Genomic DNA, 24,364 nt, shown 5'->3' with positions numbered 1-24,364 from the left:
GTCTGGTAAAGACAAATGGCTTCTTTTTGAAGGTGCCTCTCTCGTTCACTTTGTATTGAAAAGGGAAAACCTGCCCTGTGGGTTTATAGGCTGGTGGGGGCACTGGACACAGGTTATCACTGTGACGCAATTGACTAAACCAAGCAGAGCTACAGCTGCTGGGAGGTGAACCCTTGCGTTCAGCCTCCGTCCCTCCTTTCAGCAATGCTGACCGATCTCTCAGCAGGCTAAGGCTGTACCAAGAGACTTTTGGATACTATAGACCAGCGTTGACCCAGAATATTGTATCAGTGCATCGTATCTGTTTTACTATAAAATGTGAACGTGATGCAAAAAAAGAGCATAGCTGCAGAGTGATTTGTGAGTTTGTGAAATTGGTAATTATATGTAAGTGTCTGTCTGCACTGGAGTCCAAACAGGGGAGGTGGCTCAGTGGGAGAAGAATCTCAGCTCCGGAGACCTGGGTTCAAACCAGGACTGAGGTGCTTTGGGAGAACTGTGGGGACGTTCTCTGTTCGTACGACAAGGCGTGAACCGAGAGCTACATTTCCAGTGGCTCTCTCGCCGTCGTCTTGGTGAAATTGTGGAATAGTGTCAGTGTGTCGAGGCTCATTGCTGCTGGCACTGAATACATACCCTACTTTTACAGTGAATAGGACCCGTGTTTTTAGACATACAGAATGCAGGTTCATGCACAGGAAAAGAAAACACCTGATGAGGTCAAACCTCCATACATTGAAACACTGGATCATAAACGACATGGTCATAAAACTGATTACAAACTAAGGGAAGTCGACAGAGCCTTCATCAGCACGTCCCCCTCGCCTTGACAGGTCAAACCGCGGGACTGTGCCTCCGAGCGAGAGGGACAGCTGGCAGCACTGCTGAGCCAAAGTGCTGATCCCTGCAGCGAGTGCCAGGGAGGGGAGAGCTCTCCAGCCGCAGCCCCGTTTTCAAGGAGCCACTTTGGGCGAGGCAGGCTCTGTGGTTTTGCCGCTCTCCCCTTCATCCCCAGGCCCTCCCTGCCCTGCTGCTGTTCTGGGGTGGGAATAATAAATACCGGCAGAGGCTTCAAAGGGACTGGTTTGCTGGGGGATGCTTAGTGCTACCAAACGATCTCATCGCTGCTTTGAGGTTCAACCCTGTCCTTACCAATTACATGAGAGAGTGGATACTGGGCTCGGGGAGGAGACCATCAACGCATTGCTATGCACAGGACAAGCTCTGATGACAAGCACGTTCCCGTCTGCAGAATGTGGAAGCTTTCCCATTGCAGAGCAGTTTGAGCCATTCCAGGTTTTGCTGTTTTCTTAATTAGTTCCACCATAGAGAGGGAAAGCTCAGCGGTGTCTGATTACAGTAGGCTCACACTGAACGACTGACTGTCAGCACTTTCCATGTATCTGAAGTTAATTACTGTGATTAAAGTGACCACACAACAGTCACGCGAATCATACAAGCCAATCCTCCAGCCCAGAGAGTCTCTACAGCCTATATAACCACAGCTCCCAGAGAGAGAGAGAGAGAGAGAGAGAGAGAGAGAGAGAGAGACTCCTGCAAATCCAGCTAGCACACCCAAACCAGCCTGTCAGAGTGCAGCCAGCCACACATCACCCGACTCAGCTGAACTCACAGACCTGGGGAGCGTCTCAGCAGAGCTGGAACAAGAAGCAGACTGCCAGCAGCACACTGTAAGTATTCGAGTCCCTTGGGTAAGTCCGCTATTGGGTAAAACAGCGAGGCTTTCTGTTGAAGTAATGCTGCACAAAGGTGACTGTCTCTCTAACAAGCAGAAAGGGGTCCTCGTTCACACCAGCTCAGCAGCCCCTCCACTACAATGGCACTGGCAAAGGTAAGCCTGGCCCAGTTTGTGTCCCGGACACGAACAGGGTGCCCTTTATGTGTTTTTTGAAAGGTAGTGTTTGTGTTGTCATGGCAGTGGCATTCAGTGCGCAGGCTGAGAGGGAATAAGAGTCGGGTGAAGTGGCCAAAACCAAACTCAGAGAGCTGAGGCGTTTTAACAGCCCTGGAGAGAAGTGTGTGTCTCACAGCCCTCGAGAGAAGTGTGCGACTCACAGCCCCGGAGAGAAGTGTGTGTCTCACAGCCCTGGAGAGAAGTGTGTGTCTCACAGCCCTGGAGAGAAGTGTGTGTCTCACAGCCCTGGAGAGAAGTGTGTGTTTAATAGACCTGGAGAGAAGTGTGTGTCTCACAGCCCTCGAGAGAAGTGTGCGTCTCACAGCCCCGGAGAGAAGTGTGTGTCTCACAGCCCTGGAGAGAAGTGTGTGTTTAATAGACCTGGAGAGAAGTGTGTGTCTTACGGCCCTGGAGAGAAGTGTGTGTTTAATAGACCTGGAGAGAAGTGTGTGTCTCACAGCCCTCGAGAGAAGTGTGCGACTCACAGCCCTGGAGAGAAGTGTGTGTCTTACGGCCCTGGAGAGAAGTGTGTGTTTAATAGACCTGGAGAGAAGTGTGCGTCTCACAGCCCCGGAGAGAAGTGTGTGTCTCACAGCCCTCGAGAGAAGTGTGCGACTCACAGCCCTGGAGAGAAGTGTGTGTCTCACAGCCCTGGAGAGAAGTGTGTGTTTAATAGACCTGGAGAGAAGTGTGTCTCTCACAGCCCTGGAGAGAAGTGTGTGTCTCACAGCCCTGGCGAGAAGTGTGTGTCTCACAGCCCTGGAGAGAAGTGTGTGTCTCACAGCCCTCGAGAGAAGTGTGCGACTCACAGCCCCGGAGAGAAGTGTGTGTCTCACAGCCCTGGAGAGAAGTGTGTGTCTCACAGCCCTGGAGAGAAGTGTGTGTTTAATAGACCTGGAGAGAAGTGTGTGTCTCACAGCCCTGGAGAGAAGTGTGTGTCTCACAGCCCTGGAGAGAAGTGTGTGTTTAATAGACCTGGTTTGCTTTCCTGATAAAGCTTGTTTTTGGTACATTGGAAAAGCCCAAGGCTTTTTAACAATAAATCCATCAGTAAACCTGCACAGAGAGAACAAACCTGACTTGTATCAATGAGAGTGAACTTGCTGTTCACTCTCTGACAGGCGATGGCACTCTCTGACAGGCGATGGCACTCACTGACAGGCGATGGCAGGCTCTTCCGTTTGCCCTGTTCAGTGTGTGGGGTTGTGAGTTACACGCTGACCTGGAGCCCCATCGTTCATATGAGGGTTCTCTATTTCACCTGAAGCCGACAGCATTGTCTTGATTGACCTTGTGAAGGGAGTGTCTGTGTGGGTGGGATGTCATAGCTGTGTGCTGCAGCTGTAATGTCTTTTTTGTCCAGCAGGTGCATGCGTGTCAGTCTGTGTGTGTCTGTGTCTGTGTGTGTGTGTGCGTGCGTGCGTGTGTGCGTGCGTGTGTGTGTGTGTGCGTCTATGCGCCTGTGCGTGTGTGTGCGTGTGTGTGCGTGTGTGTGCGTCTATGCGCCTGTGCGTGTGTGTGTGTGTGTTAATGGTGGAGGGTATTAGGACGGGTTATTCCACTAAATCTGTTGATCTGCTGTCCCACACTGTTCCTGGTATCCTGGACTGTTGCAACACCAGCTTCTCTGAACCCCGGCCAACAGTGAAGAATGGTCTGTTAGAGAGGCGGAAAGGGAAAGTAAGAGGAATTCATCGAAACAATCCAACACTTGTGAATGTGTGTCTCAGATCCCCAGCACTGAGCTCTCTACACTAGACTGCATTGAATTAGCTGGCTCTCAGATCCACAGCACTGAGTTCTCTACACTAGACTGTATTGAATTAGCTGGTTCTCAGATCCCCAGTGCAGCACTGAGCTCTCTATACTAGACTGTATTGAATTAGCTGGCTCTCAGATCCACAGCACTGAGTTCTCTACACTAGACTGTATTGAATTAGCTGGCTCTCAGATCCCCAGTGCAGCACTGAGTTCTCTATACTAGACTGTATTGAATTAGCTGGCTCTCAGATCCACAGCACTGAGTTCTCTACACTAGACTGTATTGAATTAGCTGGCTCTCAGATCCAGTTCTCTGCTTCAGTTTTGTTTAGTTTTTCTGTGTTCCTTCTCATCCTGCAGTATCCTATAGTAACCCCTTGTTTTGTTTATTGGGACACTGACGTTGATAGCTCCCAGCTGGGGTTTGGGGAGAGGGTTAGAAGAGGCTGTGGGAGGTCTGAACCCTGCGTTGCATTTCCTGAAGTCTTAAGTAATGCGGGATGTTTCTGCTCTTTGGGTCACTGGCTCAGAAATCCATTTGGGTAACTGAGCACTCCCCCCTGCCCTCCCCTCCTCCTCCTCCTCCTCTCAGAGCTAGGCAGTTTCTATAGCGATTGCTGCTCGCACACAAAGACATCAGCACAGGCAGAAGCAAGACACAAGTCTGGGTTTCCAGCACAGGCATCAACGAGAGCCAAGCAGCCAGCGGGTTATCCTGGGATTGAGGACTCGACCGAGCAGGGACAAGGCAAGAAGAGGAAGGGAGGAGAGAGGAGAGAGGAGGGATGGAGGGGCTCTTTATTATGAGCAGGTTTTAAGAATAAGTGCTGTGCGAGGGGTAGTGTTGGTGCAGTGTCAGCATCAGAGCCTACTCTCTCAGAGTGTGAGAGAGATTGAGATGGAGAGAGAGAGAGAGGATGGAGGATGGAGAGATGGTGAAAATCTGCTTAGATGCGGCTGTGCCTACGACAATGCCAGGCTGTAGCAATTCTGGGGGAACAGAACATCTATGATTCATACCATAAACACATACTTGTGCATGTTTAGATCACATGAATGTTGTGTGTTTTTGTGCGTGTGTGTGTGTGTGTGCAGTGTTTTATTGCTCTTTGTATTTCTGGAGGATCAGTCTGGTCACACAGCTGTGGATGAGTGAGTGTGTTGCACATGTAGGTCACTGAGTGTGTGAGTGTGGGGGTGCTTATGAATACTGTATAATAGTACGTGTGTTTGTTTAAAGGACGGGGCTTCTTGGTCACGTCTTGTGTGTGTTTCAATCTGCCCATGTCTGCTCTTTCCTCAGCCGCAGGGTGAAAGTGGCTTGAGAAAGACACTTAGTGGAAGCCTTTGTCTGCCGGGTGTCGTTGTTTCTTTAGTCTTGTTACGAGCGTGTGCTTGGCTGTCTAGGGATGAACTGTGTGTGGCCTGTGAGCAGAGCATGGGGTTTCTGTTTCTGGGGCCCCTCGAGGAGGTAGCCTGTTGGCTGACCTCGACAGGATGCCCTTGCTTTATGCTGCGCTGACCCTGGCCTGTTCCTGCAAAGAGGACTGGAGCTCAGACCCTGACACACTCACCTCCAGTGTGTGTGTGTGTGCATCTGTGTGTGCGTGCGTGCATGTGTGTGTGTGTGTGTGTGTGCGTGTGCGCGTGTGCGCGTGTGTGCATGCATGTGTGTGTGTGCGTGTGTGTGTGTGTGTGTGCGCTCGTGTGTGTGTGTGTGTGTGTGTGTGTGTGTACGTGTGTGTGCGTGTGTGTGTGTGTGCGTGTGTGTGTGTGTACGTGTGTGTGTGTGTGTGTGTCTGTGCATGCATGTGTGTGTGTGTGTGTGCGTGGCGCTCGGCCTGGTTGTCCTGCTTGACTGACAGCTCTCCTCTTCTGCAGAACCAGAAGACATGGCCCAATGGAGAGCTGCCGTCTTCATTCTGGTGTCTGTGATCGCCATGGCGACCGCTTTCACCCCCGGCTGCAAGATCCGAATCACCGCCAAGGGCCTTGAGCTGCGTAAGAAATGGGCGTCTTAACAACAGCAAACACAATGCTCCTACTACTACTAAAAATAATAATAAATAATGTCCTGTGCCTCAGTCTCTCTCCCTCTCTCTCCCCTCACTGTCTCTCTCCCCTCACTGTCTCTCTCCCTCTCTCTCCCCTCACTGTCTCTCTCCCCTCACTGTCTCTCTCCCCTCACTGTCTCTCTCCCTCTCTCTCCCCTCAATGTCTCTCTCCCTCTCTCTCCCCTCACTGTCACTCTCCCTCTCTCTCCCCTCACTGTCTCTCTCCCTCTCTCTCCCCTCACTGTCTCTCTCCCCTCACTGTCTCTCTCCCTCTCTCTCCCCTCAATGTCTCTCTCCCTCTCTCTCCCCTCACTGTCACTCTCCCTCTCTCTCCCCTCACTGTCTCTCTCCCTCTCTCTCCCCTCACTGTCTCTCTCCCCTCACTGTCACTCTCCCTCTCTCTCCCCTCACTGTCTCTCTCCCTCTCTCTCCCCTCACTGTCTCTCTCCCCTCACTGTCACTCTCCCTCTCTCTCCCCTCACTGTCTCTCTCCCTCTCTCTCCCCTCACTGTCTCTCTCCCCTCACTGTCACTCTCCCTCTCTCTCCCCTCACTGTCTCTCTCCCTCTCTCTCCCCTCACTGTCACTCTCCCTCTCTCTCCCCTCACTGTCTCTCTTCCTCTCTCTCCTCAGTGAAGCAGGAGAGTTTGAAGTTTGTAGAGGAGGAGCTGGAGAACATCACCATTCCAGACCTGTCTGGGAAGGAGGGTCGCTTCCAATACACCATCAACAAGTAAGACTCAGCCCGGCCCACCAGGGCATCCCGAGCTCAGTGACCTGGAAACACTCTCCAGAGCTGCTGGGAAGAGGTGAGGCACCACACCTCAGAGCAGACTGGATAGTGTTGTGGAATTTAAATAAAGCAATGATTTTGCTCTGGAAAAAGCTACAGTATAAGTATTCACACAGAAAGCAGCTGTCTTGAGGAGTTGCATCCCATCTTTTGATGTGGATTGCTCTATGCTGCTCCACGGTCATTGGGACGGTGCAGCAGGCACAGTTACATTGTGCCCATAACGGAGAACCAGGGGAGTCTTTTGCCTGCTTGTACTGTGTGTTCACGTCCATCGATCATCTCTTGAAATACAAAGGATGTGCTTCCCCTGGAGCCAAGCCTCACTGTGCAGGTCTGCACCCGGCTGAACCTGTTCTGTATTGAATCAACTGTGCTGCTTGTTCTTGTGTTTCTGCATTGTCGTTCTGCAATTACTTTTTCCAGTTCCAATTCCAATTCCAATTCCAATTCCAATTCCAATTCCAATTCCAATTCCAACACAGCTTTGATCAAAATTGCAATCAGCAGCATTCTGTTAAAATGAGCTTCTCACAATGGCAACAAATCACTTCAATTGAAGTCACCTTAAATTGCCTCTAAAATATCAATCCCAACCCCAAGTCCTTGAAACTAAGGAACTGGACGTGGGCGTGGAGTTGCAAAAGGAATCGGGATTGAAAACAGGAGTGGTTGTTTGCTGCTGGTGTTTCACACTTGCTGTGCTTGTCCCGCAGTGTGAGGATCACTGAGCTGAACCTGACCTCTTCAGACCTGCGCTTCCAGCCTGATTTCGGTCTGGTCTTCGAGGTGCACAACTCCTCCATCAGCCTCAACTTCATGCGCCGCATCTTCTACTGGTTCTTGTGAGTCTCCTCGCCAGCCACTGCACAATCCCTTGCAAAAGTGTAATGCAGCGTATGGCAAAGCATAGGCAAGCCTTGTAAAGTCCAGAGAGGTGTACTAAAGCATATTAATAAACCTGGGTAAACTCTGGCAAAATGCATTGTTCAGCCATGGGAAAAAAGCAAGCTCAAACTGTAGCAACACCGTGCAAAATACAGGGGGGAACTTTTCTAAGGGGATCATTCATTTCCACAAGATTCAGATCAGACGAGCTTCCACAGAGCTGCCTGTAAGTTAGTGGGCTGATCCTGTTCCAAAGGACACTTCGAGTACGAAAGGTTTTTTGAACGCACCTCAGGCTGAAGAGTTCTTTCAGTGGCCCCTGTGTTAAAGCTGTGTCTGCAGGATGCCTAGCTGCAGTTGTCTTCCCCACACTAACAGTGCTGTTGTGACCCCTCAGTACTGACGCGGGTTCGATCAATGCCTCAGCGGAGGGAGTCAACATCCACACGGCTGTCAGGCTGTCCAAGGATTCCCTGGGGCGCCTCAAAATATCCAACATCTCCTGCGACGCAGCCATCGGCAAAATGCGTGCCGAGTTCAGCGGCACCCTGAGGTAAGAAACACCGGGATCGTCTCTCTCTCTGAATTGTAATGAAGGGCCTCTGGGCTCTTGCGTTACGTCTTGTGCTAACACACTAACAGACATTTTTTTTCTGAAGGTTGTTGTTCTCTTTCTCTCCACAGGAGGGTGTATGACCTCCTGGCCACCTTCATCACCACAGGGATGCGCTTCCTCCTCAACCAGCAGGTAACCCCCAGTCCCCCCAGTCTGCCCAGTTACACGGCACAGCCTTCTTCAGACTGCTTTCACACTGGCTTTCGCAGGCCTTTTACCCCTCTGTCTCCTTTGTGTCTCTCTCAGATCTGCCCCGTCCTAAACAATGCTGGTTTGGTGCTGTTGAATTCCCTGCTGGACACAGTGCCTGGTAAGTTCCTACATGCACAGCATTGTATTTATTTGCAATGAAAACCCTTGTGAATACTTACTAAACATGCATTGAGCTCCTGTGTTTGTTTGGTCTCTGCATCTCCCCCACAGTTCGGACGAAGGTGGATAAATACGTGGGGATCGATTACTCCCTCCTCAGTGACCCCGTGGTGACCTCTGAGAACCTTGACATGGACTTCAGGGTATGCAGAGCCGGTAGCACAGTCCTCATAGACACTATAAACAAACCTGCAGTAGTATTTCAAACAGTAAACTGTAGCGTTTGGTCCTATGCTATAGAACACCACAGTATTTGTTATTTTTGGGGTTCTGGAACTAAGGGGTGAGATTGGAAGGTTCAGACTGACAGAGAGCTAGCTCACTGTGATCTGACAATGTGATCTCTAAGAGACTGACAGAGAGCTAGCTCACTGTGATCTGACAATGTGATCTCTAAGAGACTGACAGAGAGCTAGCTCACAGTGATCTGACAATGTGACCTCTAAGAGACTGACAGAGAGCTAGCTCACTGTGATCTGACAATGTGATCTCTAAGAGACTGACAGAGAGCTAGCTCACTGTGATCTGACTGTGTAATCTCTAAGAGACTGACAGAGAGCTAGCTCACAGTGATCTGACAATGTGATCTCTAAGAGACTGACAGAGAGCTAGCTCACCGTGATCTGACAGTGTAATCTCTAAGAGAGTGACAGAGAGCTAGCTCACAGTGATCTGACAGTGTGATCTCTCCCCCCCCCCCCCCCCTCCCCTCTCCTGCAGGGCATGTTCTTCGAGCTCCAGAACGAGAACGACACGCTGGTGAACTACGCCGTGGAGCCGGTGATCCGGGAGTACGACCGCATGGTGTACCTGTCCCTCTCCGAGTACTTCTTCGACAGCGGCATGCTCTCCTACTTCAAGGCCGGGGTCCTGAACATCCGCATCTCACACGACAAGGTGGGCAGAGACGCAACTCCCGGGGCAGCCACTAGAGGGCGACCCACAGGGCTCTGACAGTCACATGAGAGAGGTGGCACATATCCTTCAGCTCTGATTAATGCAGGGCTGGTGGTTACAAAATCACGTCCTGGAGAAAGGCCAACAGGAGGGGAGTCGCTGCTATGCTGAAGCGATTTAACTGAAAAGCAGCAGGTGTGACAGTTTCTGGCCTCTGCAGGCTGGTTTCACTGCAGTCAGGGTAATGCGAGTTTACTTTTTCAGATGCCCAAAGACTTGGAGATGTTGCTGAGGACCTCCTACTTTGGAACAATCATGTTGCTGGTAAGGAAAGAGACTTATTAAAACCAGAACCCATTCCCAGAGTTCATTTCTCAGCAGGAAAGTGAAGAATGGCAGCATTAACAGAACTGAACTTTAATACACTGAACCCTGATTTCATGCTTAATTCTTAGATTAGTGTTAATCATCTGGTTCAGATTAACTTTACTTCTGCAGAAATAAAACACCCCATTCATAAAGCTTTAACTCCTGAGCTAATAAGCTATTAGGTCTTTTAACTCCCTCTCTCCCTCCCTCCCTCTCTCTCCCTCTCTCCCTCTCCCTCTCTCCGTCTCCCTCTCTCCCCCTCCCTCCAGAACCCCTCCTTTGCCGAGGCCCCCATGTCCCTGGAGCTGGAGGTCACCACGGCGCCCCGATGTGTCATCAAGCCCTCGGGGATGAGTGTGTCGGTCACGGCCGTGGTCAGCATCCTGCTGCTCCCTCCGGGCCAGGAGCCCGCCCAGCTCTCCAGCATGACCATGGTGAGCACTGTAACAGGATCTAAATAACACTGTCCTGACTCTGGATGAACCCCCATGGTGATGCATTGAACCCCTAATTATTAGACATACAAGCTTTAACATCATTAAAATACCCTGTCCCCGTCCCCCGTCCCTGCCCCCCGTCCCTGTCCCTCACAGTTTTCTTTATCATGTTGCTGTTCCTAGGAGTGCAAGATGAGCGCCAAAGTGTCTTTGAAGGGCAAGAAGCTGGCGCTCCACATGGACCTGCGCAGGTACAGTGACGCAGGCACGCACACACACACGCACACGCACGCACGCACGCACACACACATGCACACACACATACACACACTGACACACACACACACACACGCACGCACACACTGACACACACACACACGCACGCACGCACACACACTGACACGCACGCACACACACACAGCAGTTCTCCACTGCAATGCATTTCACCTCGCCCCCGATCCCCAGGGCAAATCACAAGCAGATCAACAGGATGTACTGCTGTGTCTCTGAATCCAAACTGCTTGACAAGTTGGAACCAGATCACTTTGAATGATGCCAACTGAAACGTGCATGGTACGGTAAAAACATACAGTATTCTGCAACAAATGCTTACGCACTTTTGAACTGTTTATTGTTTGACAGATTTAAGATCTTCTCCAATCAGTCTGCCCTGGAATCATTAGCGGTATGTAAAAAGCACGAGCTCGCACTCTCATCAGCAGGGCGGTGTGTTTAAGATTCAGAAACTAAGAGGGATTTTTCTTTCTTTTTTCCAGTTGATCCCTCTGCAGACCCCACTAAAGACTCTGTTACAGCTGGCTGTCATGCCTATTATTAACGGTAAGTCACAGCAGAGGAGGCTGGGTGCATCGCTGACCTTGTGTACCGTGGCCACTGTTTCTGCCAAAACCTTTCAGTGTGTAATATTCGCTAGGAAAGGCTCCTGCAGAAGGGTGAAAGAAAGCCCAATTACTTCAACTCGTATGCCTGTTGTAGTGAGTCTGTGCCTTGTCCCTCTCTATCTCTCTCTGCAGATCGGACAAAGAAAGGGGTACAGATCCCTCTGCCAGAGGGAATGGACTTTACTGAAGAAGTGGTGGAAAACCACATGGTAAGCCTCTCTCCTCCTTCTCCCCTCTCACCTCTCCCCTCTCCCCCCCTCTCTCCCCTCTCCTCTCTCTCCTATCCCCTCAGATCAGTTCATGTAGTTTCTGTATAGTGAGTCAGTTCGACACCTGTCTGCTCCTGGTTCTCTCCCCTCTCCCCTCTCCCCTCTCCCCTCTCCCCCCTCTCCCCTCTCCTCTCTCCTCTCTCCCCTCTCCCCTCTCCTCTCTCCCCTCTCCCCTCTCGTCTCAGATTAGTTCATGTAGTTTCTGTATAGTGTGTCAGTTCTTCACGCCTCTGCTCCCTGCTCTCTCCCCTCTCCTCTCCCCCCTCCCCTCTCCCCTCTCCCCTCTCCCCTCTCCCCTCTCCCCTCTCCCCTTTCGTCTCAGATTAGTTCATGTAGTTTCTGTATAGTGTGTCAGTTCTTCACCCGTCTGCTCCTGGTTCTCTCCCCTCTCCCCTCTCCCCTCTCCCCTCTCGTCTCAGATCAGTTCATGTTGTTTCTGTATAGTGTGTCAGTTCTTCACCCGTCTGCTCCTGGCTGTCTCCCCTCTCCCCTCTCTCCTCTCTCTCCTCTCTCCCCTCTCCTCTCTCCCCTCTCCCCTCTCCCCTCTCCCCTCTCCCCTCTCGTCTCAGATCAGTTCATGTTGTTTCTGTATAGTGTGTCAGTTCTTCACCCGTCTGCTCCTGGCTCTCTCCCCTCTCCCCTCTCCCCTCTCCCCTCTCCCCTCTCGTCTCAGATCAGTTCATGTAGTTTCTGTATAGTGTGTCAGTTCTTCACCCGTCTGCTCCCTGCTCTCTCCCCCCCCCCCCCCCCCCCCAGGGTTTCATAACGATCGGTGCTAACCTGCACTTCAGCAAAGGTCTGCGGGAGGTGATTGAGAGGAACCGTGCCGAGCCCAAAAGCCTGACGAACTGAGCGGGCAGCCGGTGCCCCGCTCCACTCCCTACAAACAACAGGAGCTTTTTTGGTTTGTTTCTGTCTACAGAGCTGTTTACATGAACATTATTCGCTTCATGCTTAGAAAACATAAAACAAAACATGGTACCGTAACAACAAACGTCCGCTTATTAGCAGAAATTCTTTTTAAAGAGGCTTCACGAAATGCTACTAGGCAGCGGAGTCTGCAGGGGCACCACATTCCTTTTTAAACACTGGCGGTAATTAATACAAGTAGGAGAAATCTGGAATCCCCGGGGAAGGCTTTGGGTGGCGAGTGCAGATGTGTAAAATAATCATAGAATGAACTCCCAGGTTCATGCAACAAGAAGCTGTGCTGCTCTGTGGTACAAGGAGTCCAGACCTGAAGAATCTGTGCACTGCACACCTAGACAAGGGCTCTCCACCAGAACATCATCTCTGTGCTTCCAAATCCAGAGAAAATTAGAACAGAGGCACCTCTGACCTGCTCGTACCCCGGAGCTTTCTCTGCTGTGACAGCGCATCTAGTCCCTTCCCTGTCTGCTGCACTAGCTGTGCTCTATTCAGAGGTACACCTGACATGCACAAATACTGTTGTTTTTATATCCCTGCAATCAGCCTTGTTAATGATTTTAGCTGATGATGTTGTGTGCTAATTCATATAGCTGCATGTTTTAAAATGTATTCAGAAAAGTGTTACTTTATTAACTGCTGCTGCTGCTCAGCCCATCACAGTAACCCAGGAAGAAAGTGAGACAGAGAGAGACAGAGAGAGAGACAGAGAGGTTCAATTGACATTCCATCATTTTCCCTTTACTAAAACCAAGTTGAAAACAAAATAAAATATCAAAATAAAATGTATTCAAGTTTACTTTCAAAGACTTCTTTTATTCGCAGTTGTGTGTGTGTGTGTGTGTGTGTGTGTGTGTGTGTGTGTGTGTGTGTGTGTGTGTGTGTGTGTGTGTGTGTGTGTGTGTGTGTGTGTGTGTGTGTGAAGAAGAATCACTTTGAAATGCCACTATCCCTCTGCACACATCTCAAAGCGTACTTCAGGTAGTGCACCAGGAGGATTTTGGGACAGGAGAAAACTGACAGAAAACACAGGTTGGACGGAGATCAACATATTTAATCAAAAACAAATTTAAACAGAAACAAAAAGGTCAGACACATCTCATCCCTGAGCTAAACAGATCAGAGCAACAGACATCTCAGTAAAAAAAAAAAAAAAAATACACAGCTTGTTATTTTTATTAGAACTGAAAAGTAAACACAGGAGGGATTGAACCCTTATTACACGGTGATCTCACAGCGCCTCCCTCCTCTTTAATGATTCGGTTTGATTACATTGCAGTGTTTCGTCATTCAGTGGAAATAAACACGTTTCAAATGATTCTAGGGTTACAGTGCTACACGCTTCCTTAGACGCTACACGCTCCCACAGGCGTCAACGCTTCAGCAAACACACACCTTATGGGCACAGTGATTTGATAAGAATATAAAGAAATGAGAGACCTGCAAAAAATTCACATTTTACTCAAACGTTCTGGGCTGGAGTAGCTGAACCACAGATTACAGATCACAAGAAAGGTTTATGTTAAAAAGCAACTGACCAGCAGAGCAAGGGGACTCAACCCAACACGAAGTGGTCTCTCTTTATAAAGGCAGCCTTTTATACTGCAGAACTGGTTACAGATGGCACAGAAATATCAAACGCAGTCGGCAGAACTAGGGACCCTGAAGCCTCTACAGTACAAGTTGTTGGCTACGTCTTCTGCAATACTTGTCATGTGCTTCCCATTCCACAACTGAAAAAGCGGTCACAAGGTCAGCTTGTGTGAATTACAATGTAGCAAAGAAGATTTCTGCGGTATGACAGTGACGGAGGATCAGATGGATTCCAGATGGAGAAGAGGCAGGTGCCGTGGAAAGGTGCCCTGAAGGAGGGGTGTGCCGGCTGGGTGCCTCTCATTCCCGGCTGGCACGGGTCTGGTCCCTCATTAGTAGGGCTGCTTTTTCAGGAAGCGACTGAACATTGTGAAGGCAGCAATGGGCTTGTCTGTCGGGACCATGTGACCCGCTCCCTGTAAGATACAGGCAACAGCACATTAGTGGCAGAGCAACTTACCTCCCAGTCCCTTAACTCTATTCCACCCTGCCTCCCTCCCAGTCCCTCAGCCCTGTCCAGCAGTGATTCCCTCCGTCCCTGAGCTCTAACCTCTAGCCCACACTGCCTGCTTTCCAGCAGTCTGATGGAAGGGGTTTACCTTGACAGTGAGAAAGGCGATGTTGGAGAACTCCTTGACGAAGCCGCCCACCTGCTGATTCTCCCCATTATTGTACAGCCAGGTCCGCCGCTTCACCTGCACCTGAGAGACACAGCAACACAACAGCACGGTCACAGCATGCAGACTGGGGCCAGGACACACACCAGCACACAGGGGTCATTGAGAAGCGTCGCTCCAGACCACACACCAGCACACAGGGGTCATTGAGAAGCATCGCTCCAGACCACACACCAGCACACAGGGGTCATTGAGAAGCATCGCTCCAGACCACACACCAGCACACAGGGGTCATTGAGAAGCATCGCTCCAGACCACACACCAGCACACAGGGGTCATTGAGAAGCATCGCTCCAGACCACACACCAGCACACAGGGGTCACTGAGAAGCATGGCTCCCTACCTGCTGCTGGAGGGACTCCACAAACCACTCATCACCCAGGAAATTACAGGCCATGTCCACGTCTCCATTGTACACCAGCACACGGTACTTCTACAAGGAGAGAGAGAGAGAGAGACATTTATGACAGTATAGCAGTTTCACCCATTCCAGGTTTTGATGCTGCATTTTGGTCTGTGAATTGCCTATACCATCATATTTTAACTCCTGTGTGAAAGGCTATGCCGGCACTGAAGAGCTATAGTGGCCGTGGATTGAAAGTCACATCCCACAGGACTGTATACCGGAAGTGTTGGGTATTCTTGTGGTCTGTGTTACACGCTTTCATTCTTTTCCAAATACAATGACTGATCAAGAACGAGGTAGTAATTGGAGTCTGGAATAAGTTAAGGAATTGTTAACTTTACAGACGGACGAGGAGGTGAATTCACAAACAGAACATACAGATATGTTTTGAATAATACTTGTCATTATTATTGTTTAACGTAGGATAAAGAAAGCATTGTTAATACCACAATCCTCCCTAGAGTCAGCAGTGAGTTCTTTAAGGGCACAGGAATCAGAATCAGGACTAGGAAATGAATAATAATCACTCGCTCACTCACCAGCGCGCCCAGCAGCTTGAGATACTGCTTCCTCACGTCCATATAGAGGCGTTTGTATTGCAGGTTCACTTCCGCACTGTAACAACACACACAGAGACGGGTCACAAGTGCACAGCGCAGGCAATGTGACGTGCGAGGACAGCGGTGACCTGCAGCGCGCAGGACCTTATCATTCGTGTGAACGACAGAGACCATGCCATCCACAGTTTAAAGCTGGTCAGGTGTTTAAATGTCACTGCTGTTCGTTTGTAGCACGCTGCTCACCTGCAGATGAGCCAGTCCAGAGCCTTGGGGCTGATGTGGAGCGCCTGCTTGATGTACTGGTTGTTCAGGTAAGTGGTGGAGGCAGTGGAGTTCGTGCACGGAGGGTCCAGCCTCACAGATCGGTGCAGACTGTTCACGTTCTTCAATTTCTAGAGGTTTAAAATCAGTGCCCTAGTTACAGTACAGTGCATCAGAAAACCAGGGGCTGAAAGAAATGTAGTGTCCACTGGCATAGCTTGAGTTTCAATCACATTCCGATTATTATTATGCAAAAAAAAAAAACACAGAGAGGTTTTATTTTTGACAGTGGTACAGCCTTTGAGAAATCTCCAGGAAGAGCAGAGGACTGTACTTCTCCACCCAGTCTCACACAGGACCGGAAGGCTCGCGTGACTCTCCCTGCACTCCGAGCGGCAGTGCTGTTACTGGGAGAGATCCAGCACAATCAAGCAGGGAACCACAGCCTTACCTCCCTCCACATGCGGCTCCACGAGTGCTGGATGAACCGATTCCCCAGGTCGTGTATAACCAGGTGGTCTCTGTCATAGCTGCAAAACAGACCAGGAGAGTGTACTGAGATCACGTTTACCAAGGACGGCTCCACGAGAGTGCCCAGCGAAGCTACATCCCTGGATCTCTTAACCAAAACTGCTAGAAACACTACAAGTCTCTTACTGAATTCAATGCGCTCATTACATTTCTAACCCTAGGTTAGCCAGCGTACAGAACATTGTAAATTCAGCCCACACTCCGCTTGCTCACCTCACTTTCTCTCGCACACCCCCTGCGCACGGTCCATACAGGTTATAGATATTCAGTCCGGAGCCTTCAACAATGTGCTGCACTTCATCCAGCTGTAAAGAAAGAACGCGGAGAGATGTATTTCTGTATCCTGTGTCGCAATGCTCGTCTCGGTCAGAGACCGTGGCCAGCTCTTTAACTGTAAATGGTTTCCAGTTTCAGTCCATTCCACTTGCCAGCTTTCTATTTTCTGGTTCAGCGAAACTGAAAAGGCAGAGCTGTAGTGCAGCAGCAGCACCTCTCTCAGAGCGAGACTGAAGCAAAGAAGAGGCAGATCAACCCTTACAAAGGTTTACCATCGTGTAATAATGCAGAGTGAAATCGTGCTTCAGTACAGTAAAGCCTACAGAGGGATGGTCATTAAAAAACATGGCAATTGCAACCATGAGAAAAAGCACAGTGAGAAAACTGATAAAATACTGTGCAAAAATCCTGCAAGAAAAACTGCATAAAGAGCTGTACCAGCAGCACAGAGTCAGCACTGTAGCAGCCTGTCTGCACCACTCAAGTTTGGAAGGCTGGAAACTTGGGCAGGCAGCAAGCAGCCCCCTGATGAGAATGACAAGGAGGAGAGATTAATCTGAGACAGAGACGCTTCTCAAATCAGGGGGACACTCTGGACATGCACTCCAGTCCTGGTCTTTACTCCAGGCAGGTCCTACATGAGTTAACTGAACCTGCTGTGAGTCAATGAATTCATTCAGGACCTGACTGCAATAAAGGACTGGAATGGATGTCCAGGGCCAGTGTTGTGACCCACTGCTGTACAACATGCCTCAGTCCAGGGAGAATCAGAGGGACGTTCTGCAGCTTCACACGCTCGACTCCCAGTAAGACAGCTCAGCCACGCTGCTGTACACCACTTACATTCCTGCAGCAGTTCTGGTCCTTGCTGTCATAGAAGTTGCATTTTCCCTCAGAGCAGCAGAAGTTCTGCAAATCTGTCCAGAGCCTTAAAAAAAGATTCAAAAAGGGAAAGAAGAAAAGATATGATTTCTAGTTGTTTTTCTTTTCAGAGGCTTTTGGAATCATGTCAGTGAGCCGCTCCTCTGGCTGATCGCTGGTGTTTAAAGAGACCTGGTTTCCTTGCCTGGTTCCAAGGAGTCCATGGTAGTAAGCAAAATAAACCAAGGAGTTGTCGTTCATTTCGTAGCTGGACAGCCCGTTTCCAACCGCAATTCCCTAGAAGAGAGGAGAGAGAGCGTCCTGATCGTCACCTGCTGCAGAGTAAGACAGAGCCTCGGCAGAATGATGTGTTCACATGGGATCCTAGCGAGGCTAGGACACGGGCATGCTAGCCCAGGGACGGAAACAAGACTCCCGTTGCATTGCAGTGTGCTCCATTTCCTAGGAGTTTAATAACACACACCTGAGCTTGTTACCTATACACTGTGGTGGATCCAGCTTGTAGTAAAACCTGGAACGGGTGAAACTGCTATGCAGTCTTATTTCCATCCCTGTAACCACCCTCCCCTCCCCTATCGATTGAAAGGGTCAGTTTCTACCTTGTTGGTGATTCTCAGTATGTTTATTAATTAATTATTATTTCAATTAGTTTAACCCGTGTCACGGTGCACCCCTGCCCTAAAATAAAATGAAAACACAAAGGCAGGGGCGGAAACTCCCACTGCATAGCAGTTTCACCCATGCCAGATTTTAATACCAGCTTGATTAGCCGCAGTGTGTCTCGGTAACAAGCCCAGGGGTGTCTTATTAAAAACCAGGAATAGATCAAACGGCTCTGCAACGGGAGTCTTCTCTCCCTCTGTCTGCAAACGCATGGTTATTGCACGGCAGTGGTTTTGTACTCTGCAGAAGCGTTTTCAGTATGAATATTAATCTGAGCCCAGCAGGCCCGCTCAGTCTCAATGCTGCTGCTGGCTCTCAGACCTGCATGTTGATGCTGCTGTCCTCCATGACCCGCTCAGCCAGCGTCGGGATGTAGATTCCCGCGTAGCTCTCCCCCGTGATGAAGAACTCGTTCTTGCTGAACTCTGGGAAGAGCCGGAAGAACTCCTTCAGAGCCAGGTAGTTATTCATGGAGACCTGCGGACAGAGCACAGCAGGGAATCAGACATACCAACAGACAGACGCAAGCAGAAAAACAATCAGACTACAAACTGGTATGTGCGGGGAATTAAAAAATCATATACGTGGTTTATGAATTTTACTCAGAATGTATTAAATATGAATTAATAGTATGGAGGTTATGTAATATGCATGTATATTAGCAGTTTCACCCATTCCAGGTTTTACGATGAGCTTGATTAGCTGAAATGTATAGGTAACAAGCTCAGGTGTGTCGTATTAAACTCCTAGGAAAACCAGGAATGGATCAAACGGCAATGCAATGGGAGTGCTATTGCCATCCCTGTTTTTACTGATTGTTAGTGATCGCCTGGAAATGAGCTGCACTGTGCATCGGACAAGGCATCTGAGCCGGGTCGCTAGTGCTGTCCTGAGGCTGGCTAATATAGAATTGCTTTACTTCGAACAGACAGGCTCACCTCCGTGTCATTGGTTGTGTAATTCTTGTCGTCCGAGTACGAAAACCCGACCCCTGCTGGGGATTCCAGATATAGCATGTTGGCAATCTGACGGCAGAAACGCAGAAGTGTGAACACAGTCACGCCATTGCAATCTGCAGAACACAAGACTGCCAATATTCATAATAACAACAACAGGAAGACAAACAGGGAAAGATCCCTCTCAACAAATAGCTGCAAGCCAGTCTTTATCATCCGTGCCAAGTCACATAGTAATTCAAATTGGAAAGCAAGACCCTTAGTATTTCGTTTTTAGCATGTTAGTTTATAAAGACGTAGAATTAAACAAACTTCAGGCACCAAACTATCTGCATATTTAAAAAAAAAGCTCTTCCAGTGAAGGTGTGTCATATTGCATATTTCAAATGCTGAATACTCTTGAAACCCCCATAAAAATTAAAGCAGTAAATGAGGGGCATGTTTTCCTCCTGCCGTGGTTTTTCAATCTGAAGTTTTTCTTGCAGCAAAAGGGGTCTAAAGAAACGCACCATGTTCCAGGAATAAGGATTGTACTTCAGAGTGGTGCCATCATCCTGGATCTGTGAAAATAAACACATACGTTACAGAAAAGAAAACACACACACACACAAGTCTGATCCCACAGTCGTTAAAATAATAATAATAATAATAATAATAATAATAATAATAATAATAATTCCACACTCCCTCTCTGTTACAGGGGCCAGTCGTTCCTTAGCTGCTTTTCTTAGACATGCTGTAGAAAGAGCCTCTCCTCTTCTGAAATGAAGGGAAGCACACAGGGACAGTGCTGACTGGTCCATGAGAATATAAAGCATGCGGAAGAGAAGCTTCCTACCAGGAAGGGGCCGTGCTCGGTGAGGAAGCCGTCCAAGGAGCTGCACCCAGGGCCTCCGTTCAGCCAGAGCACCACAGGGCTGGAGGAGGGGTTGAGCTGGGCCTCCACAAACCTGGAGACGAGACAGTGGGGGTTACTTACACCCTCCGCACTGCGGTGGACACACACACATCAAAACACTCACAACTGGAATACAAAACTATTAGGGACTGCTCGACGGAGGTTCTTAACAGACGCACTATCACCACTCTTCTGTCTACAGAAATCCAGCTTTTAACACTTCTTATAATGAACACCATCTCAGTGAAAAAATATCAGGCTGTATCATCATGCACATCTTAGTGACAAAATATGCATATGCATATATAAATGCGCACACAGCGTAATATTATCTTGAGAAAGCAGTTTGAAAGATCACCCTGTGGTGAGCCTCTGAGCTGAGGAAGCAGTTTCAGTTCCTACGAGGGTGATTATGATGGGGGTAGAATCCAGTGCAGCAGCCTGTCTCAAACACTGACCAGTAGTGAAGGTGCTTGCTTTCAGCCACATTGAGGTAGCCCGAGTACTGCCTGAAGCTGGGCTGTTTGTCCAGTCCAGGGAGGAACTTCACCTCATCTGAATCTGGGGCTCCCTGGACACTCAGCACCCCTAGCAAGAGAAGACACAGCTCCACGCAAGCCATCTGGAAAACAGAGACACACACACACACCGTGACACAGAGAACAACACACACACACACCGTGACACAGAGACACACACACCATGACACAGAGAACAACACATACACACCATGACACAGAGAACAACACACACCGTGACACAGAGACACACACACCATGACACAGAGAACAACACATACACACCATGACACAGAGAACAACACACACCGTGACACAGAGACACACACACACCGTGACACAGAGAACAACACACACACACCGTGACATAGAGAGACACATACCGTGACACAGAGAACAACACACACACACACCGTGACACAGAGACACACACACCATGACACAGAGAACAACACATACACACCATGACACAGAGAACAACACACACCGTGACACAGAGAGACACACACACACCGTGACACAGAGAAAGAAAGACACACACACACAAACACACACACACACGCCGTGACACTGAGAAAGACACACACACACAGAAAGACATATATATACACACACACAGTGACAGACAGAGAGAGAGAGAGAGAGAGAGAGAGAGAGAGACACACACACAGACACACACACACACACACACACACACACACACAGACACAAACGGAGACATGCAGAGGGAGACACACAGTGATTCCCTGGTGCTGTTCAGAAGGGTGGCCGCGTCCTATCTGCTTTACCATGTTTAATTTGGAAATGTGAAGACGATTACTGATGTTCATTTCGTTTTTAAATACACGGTACATTATCACCATCATCTTGGATACACCGCTATACACAGACATCACGTTACTGGGTTCATCAACATCTACCACCAAAAACATGTTAAAACCTTTCATTTTTCCAGACCATCGAATTAATCCAAAATATGTCTGTAATCTAATTAAAGTTGTTCAAACCCTGATAATATCATTACATAAATGACAGATCATCTTTAACAGCTAGCCCCTGTACCGAGGAGTCTAGCAGTACTTCCTCAAAGTTAAGGGAACAGAGAGCTGCCTGTGCTCGAAAGCAACATTTCCTGAAACATTTAGTACAAAATGCATGAAATCATAACGCCAAACTACACTACACGGCACCTGACTTTCCACCACGACCCACAGATCTCTTACCGCCACGACCTACCTACAAAACGAAACGGACCGAGTCCAGCTTAACACAGCGCAGAACCGCGTCTTGGAAAACAGTCATGTGATTGGGCCGGGCCAACACATGACCAGGCAGTCAGCTGATACTGAGTCAGGTGCTGGAAGGGGAGGGGTCGCAGCAAACGTGGGGACCGACAAGTTTATCAGCGCTAAGGGGTACGCGGGTGACGTTATCAGAGATCCCGAATGAGTGAGATCTCTCAATTACCCAGTCGACTCAGGTCTGACGCAGTTATAGATGCAGTGATCATTGATTATCAATTCCTGAGCCTGGTTCAAATACACTGCGGATGATCAAGCTTGGACTGGGTGAAACTGCTATGCAATAGGAGTCATATTTGCATCCCTGAGGTCCCCATTGCTCACCGCTGATCTGGGGAGGAGTGATCCTTGACTTGACGACACCTTGACTGGCCCTCAGTAAAACAGCTGAATGATCCCTCTGGGCAAGGACTTCACCCTTGCATGTTCTGCAAATTATACTTCTTATCTCTAAAGCACCCTTGTCTCTGTAAAAATGCCCTGCCTTTGCAGCACTGTATCCAACATCTTATCTCTCCCACTGTCAACACGTCGTGCCAGTCAGTCAATATGTGGGGTACCACTGCTCCAGCTGCTCAGAGGAAAAAAGGATCTTTTCATCACAAATACCAAAATATTTAGTAAGAAAGATGACATAAAACATAGACAACAAATACCCCTAGTACTGTAGTTCTGCATTTATTCACCTGTCTATTTATAATGATGTCATCTCATGAGAACGGATATGGGCACTAGGACCAGGAGCGGATGGTGGTTCACTCATTGACCGTATATGGACGCCCCAAAAATGCCTGCCCTTCCCCCCTCCCCCAGGCCAGCAAATCAAACTGCACCACTTGTCAAACCAGACAGTGACAGGGGGACACACACAGGCAGGCAGGTCAAAAATAGCAACATCCACGGCACACAGTTACAGGCTCACAGCCCCCTGCATATAAGATGGCTGCACTCTCCGGTCGTTACATGGAGTTCCACGATGTCCATGGGGCCAACGTGAGGATAGACCCTACGGGAACGCAGGCCACCCGAGTGGAGAGCTTCGCCAACGGGGTCTGCTTCAGCAAACAGCCACTGCTGCCTGGGGAGCTCTTCCTCGTGGAGATCGAGGAGAAGGAGCTTGGCTGGTGTGGCCACCTGAGGGTTGGGCTGACCGGCATTGACCCCCGGAGCCTGGAGGTGGTGCCCGAATACTCCCTCCCGGACCTGGTCAGCCTGGGTGACAGCTGGATATTCGCCATCACCCGCAACCACAACCGGGCCCCTCCGGAGGAAGGGGAGGAGGAAGAGGGGGTGTCCCGCAGGTCCAAGGACTTCTTCACCGCCTCCCACCTGCAGATCGGGAGCACGCGCATCCCCATGGACAAGCTGGTTGGGCGCAGCCGGCCCGGGAGGTTCAGCCACATCCTGGACGACTTGTACAAGACCAACGCCTTGCCCCCCACAGCCCGCAGGAGCAGGATCGGGGTGCTGTACGTGCCCAGGGCCCAGGGCACTGCCGACATGCACATCGTGATCAACGGAGAGGACATGGGGCCCTGCTCACGGGGGATCCCCGCGCACCAGCCGCTCTACGCTGTGGTGGACGTCTTCGCAGCCACCAAGAGCGTGAGGGTCGTCCAGCTGGAGTACGGCTGTGAGTACTCCATCGTCACTTCTCAACAGCTTCAATTGCAGGAGAAACCCAGTGGGGTTTATATTACACCTCGTTTCGCAGCAGAGGCCAGATGAGTGGGCAGTTTTCAGGCGCTGCTGTCTCAGAGACGGTTTCAAACAGCCAGGCTGGAAGTGGAGTTTTGTACTTTAAAAACAAACACACAAAAAGTGAATACAATAGCAAAGCCGGGGGGATTTCACAGTTTCATCATTTCAGACCAGGAAATGAAGGCAGTGCCCTGGGAGAATCTGGTAACCCCATTCCCCCTGGTTGTTTGAAATGGACTTTGAAACGGTCTGAGCTAGAGCAGTGCCTGTAAACTATGCACTCATCTGGCCCCTGCAGCAGTATACTGCTGTGCCTTCTATCAGCTCACTGTGTGTCCTTCTCTCTTTGCTTTCCTCAGTTGCCTCCCTACAGACTCTGTGCCGGCAGATCATTCAGAAGCACATTGTGCACAGGACAGCCATCGCCTGGCTCGATCTGCCTCAGCTTCTGAAGCACGTCTGCATGTATGAGTGAAGAAAGGGGAGCGCTATACTCCACAGCTGAGCTGGGATGGGTACGTCTGGGGGGGGGGGGGGCTCTCACTCTGCAGCCTTCCCTTAGATTGTCTGGGGCTGGCTGGGGCTGGCTGCTAGGGTTCTGTTCATTATGTGAATGAAGACTTTACATTGATGTGTGTGTGTGTGTGTGTGTGTGTGTGTGTGTGTGTGTGTGTGTGTGTGTGTGTGTGTGTGTGTGTTACAGCGTCTAAAATAAAACAGGACAACTTGTAAATGTGTTGTCTGGTTTTATACCTGTGAAGTTACTGGTAAAGCAGGATAATTAAGTTCCCTTTTGAAGTTTTACTTTGTAAACTATAATTGCGTGTTGGAAAATGTATATGCTTTCAAGGCCTTACTGTATTCCTGTATTTTGTCATCTCCTAATAAAACATGACTTCTGCATTCTGCTCATGCAGTTTGATGATTTAATTCATTTTCAAT

The 24,364-nt window shown here is 49.4% G+C and overlaps 3 protein-coding genes across 6 annotated transcripts; 2 read left to right on the top strand and 1 right to left on the bottom strand.

The window, feature by feature from the left end:
* The first annotated feature begins 1,526 nt into the window (after positions 1-1,526).
* Positions 1,527-12,998, top strand: LOC117410457 (phospholipid transfer protein-like). Of its 2 annotated transcripts, none has more exons than XM_058990706.1 (16): positions 1,527-1,691; positions 5,558-5,677; positions 6,363-6,462; positions 7,239-7,367; positions 7,808-7,963; positions 8,095-8,158; positions 8,273-8,336; positions 8,450-8,541; positions 9,119-9,295; positions 9,560-9,619; positions 9,934-10,098; positions 10,285-10,352; positions 10,744-10,786; positions 10,878-10,941; positions 11,136-11,212; positions 12,029-12,998. In XM_058990706.1, exons 2-16 carry the CDS (start codon positions 5,569-5,571, stop codon positions 12,122-12,124), a joined length of 1,464 nt encoding a protein of 487 aa, XP_058846689.1. In that variant the 5' UTR covers positions 1,527-1,691; positions 5,558-5,568; the 3' UTR covers positions 12,125-12,998. The 2 variants fall into 2 exon arrangements, with proteins under 2 accessions (XP_058846689.1, XP_058846690.1); XM_058990707.1 differs by lacking the exon at positions 1,527-1,691 and adding an exon at positions 4,265-4,424.
* Positions 12,999-13,232: 234 nt separating this feature from the next.
* Positions 13,233-21,762, bottom strand: LOC117431553 (lysosomal protective protein-like). 3 transcript variants are annotated; one of them, XM_058990703.1, is made up of 15 exons: positions 21,657-21,762; positions 20,361-20,524; positions 19,843-19,954; positions 19,514-19,564; positions 18,987-19,073; positions 18,370-18,525; positions 17,570-17,661; positions 17,347-17,431; positions 16,441-16,532; positions 16,148-16,226; positions 15,679-15,827; positions 15,415-15,490; positions 14,813-14,902; positions 14,392-14,493; positions 13,233-14,208 (listed from the first exon to the last, which is right to left on the bottom strand). In XM_058990703.1, exons 2-15 carry the CDS (start codon positions 20,522-20,524, stop codon positions 14,125-14,127), a joined length of 1,419 nt encoding a protein of 472 aa, XP_058846686.1. In that variant the 5' UTR covers positions 21,657-21,762; the 3' UTR covers positions 13,233-14,124. The 3 variants fall into 3 exon arrangements, with proteins under 3 accessions (XP_058846686.1, XP_058846687.1, XP_058846688.1); XM_058990704.1 differs by having other exon boundaries at positions 21,644-21,732; XM_058990705.1 differs by lacking the exon at positions 21,657-21,762 and adding an exon at positions 21,611-21,632.
* Positions 21,763-22,584: 822 nt separating this feature from the next.
* On the top strand, positions 22,585-24,325 carry LOC117428166 (neuralized-like protein 2). Its single transcript, XM_034046941.3, has 2 exons — positions 22,585-23,354; positions 23,782-24,325. The coding sequence occupies exons 1-2, from the start codon at positions 22,661-22,663 to the stop codon at positions 23,895-23,897; spliced, it is 810 nt and encodes a 269-aa protein (XP_033902832.3). The 5' UTR covers positions 22,585-22,660; the 3' UTR covers positions 23,898-24,325.
* The last annotated feature ends 39 nt before the right edge of the window (positions 24,326-24,364 follow it).

This window comes from Acipenser ruthenus, chromosome 18 (assembly GCF_902713425.1).
Source record: "Acipenser ruthenus chromosome 18, fAciRut3.2 maternal haplotype, whole genome shotgun sequence".
Lineage (NCBI taxonomy): Eukaryota > Metazoa > Chordata > Actinopteri > Acipenseriformes > Acipenseridae > Acipenser > Acipenser ruthenus.
This window is presented reverse-complemented; position numbering and strand designations above follow the sequence as displayed.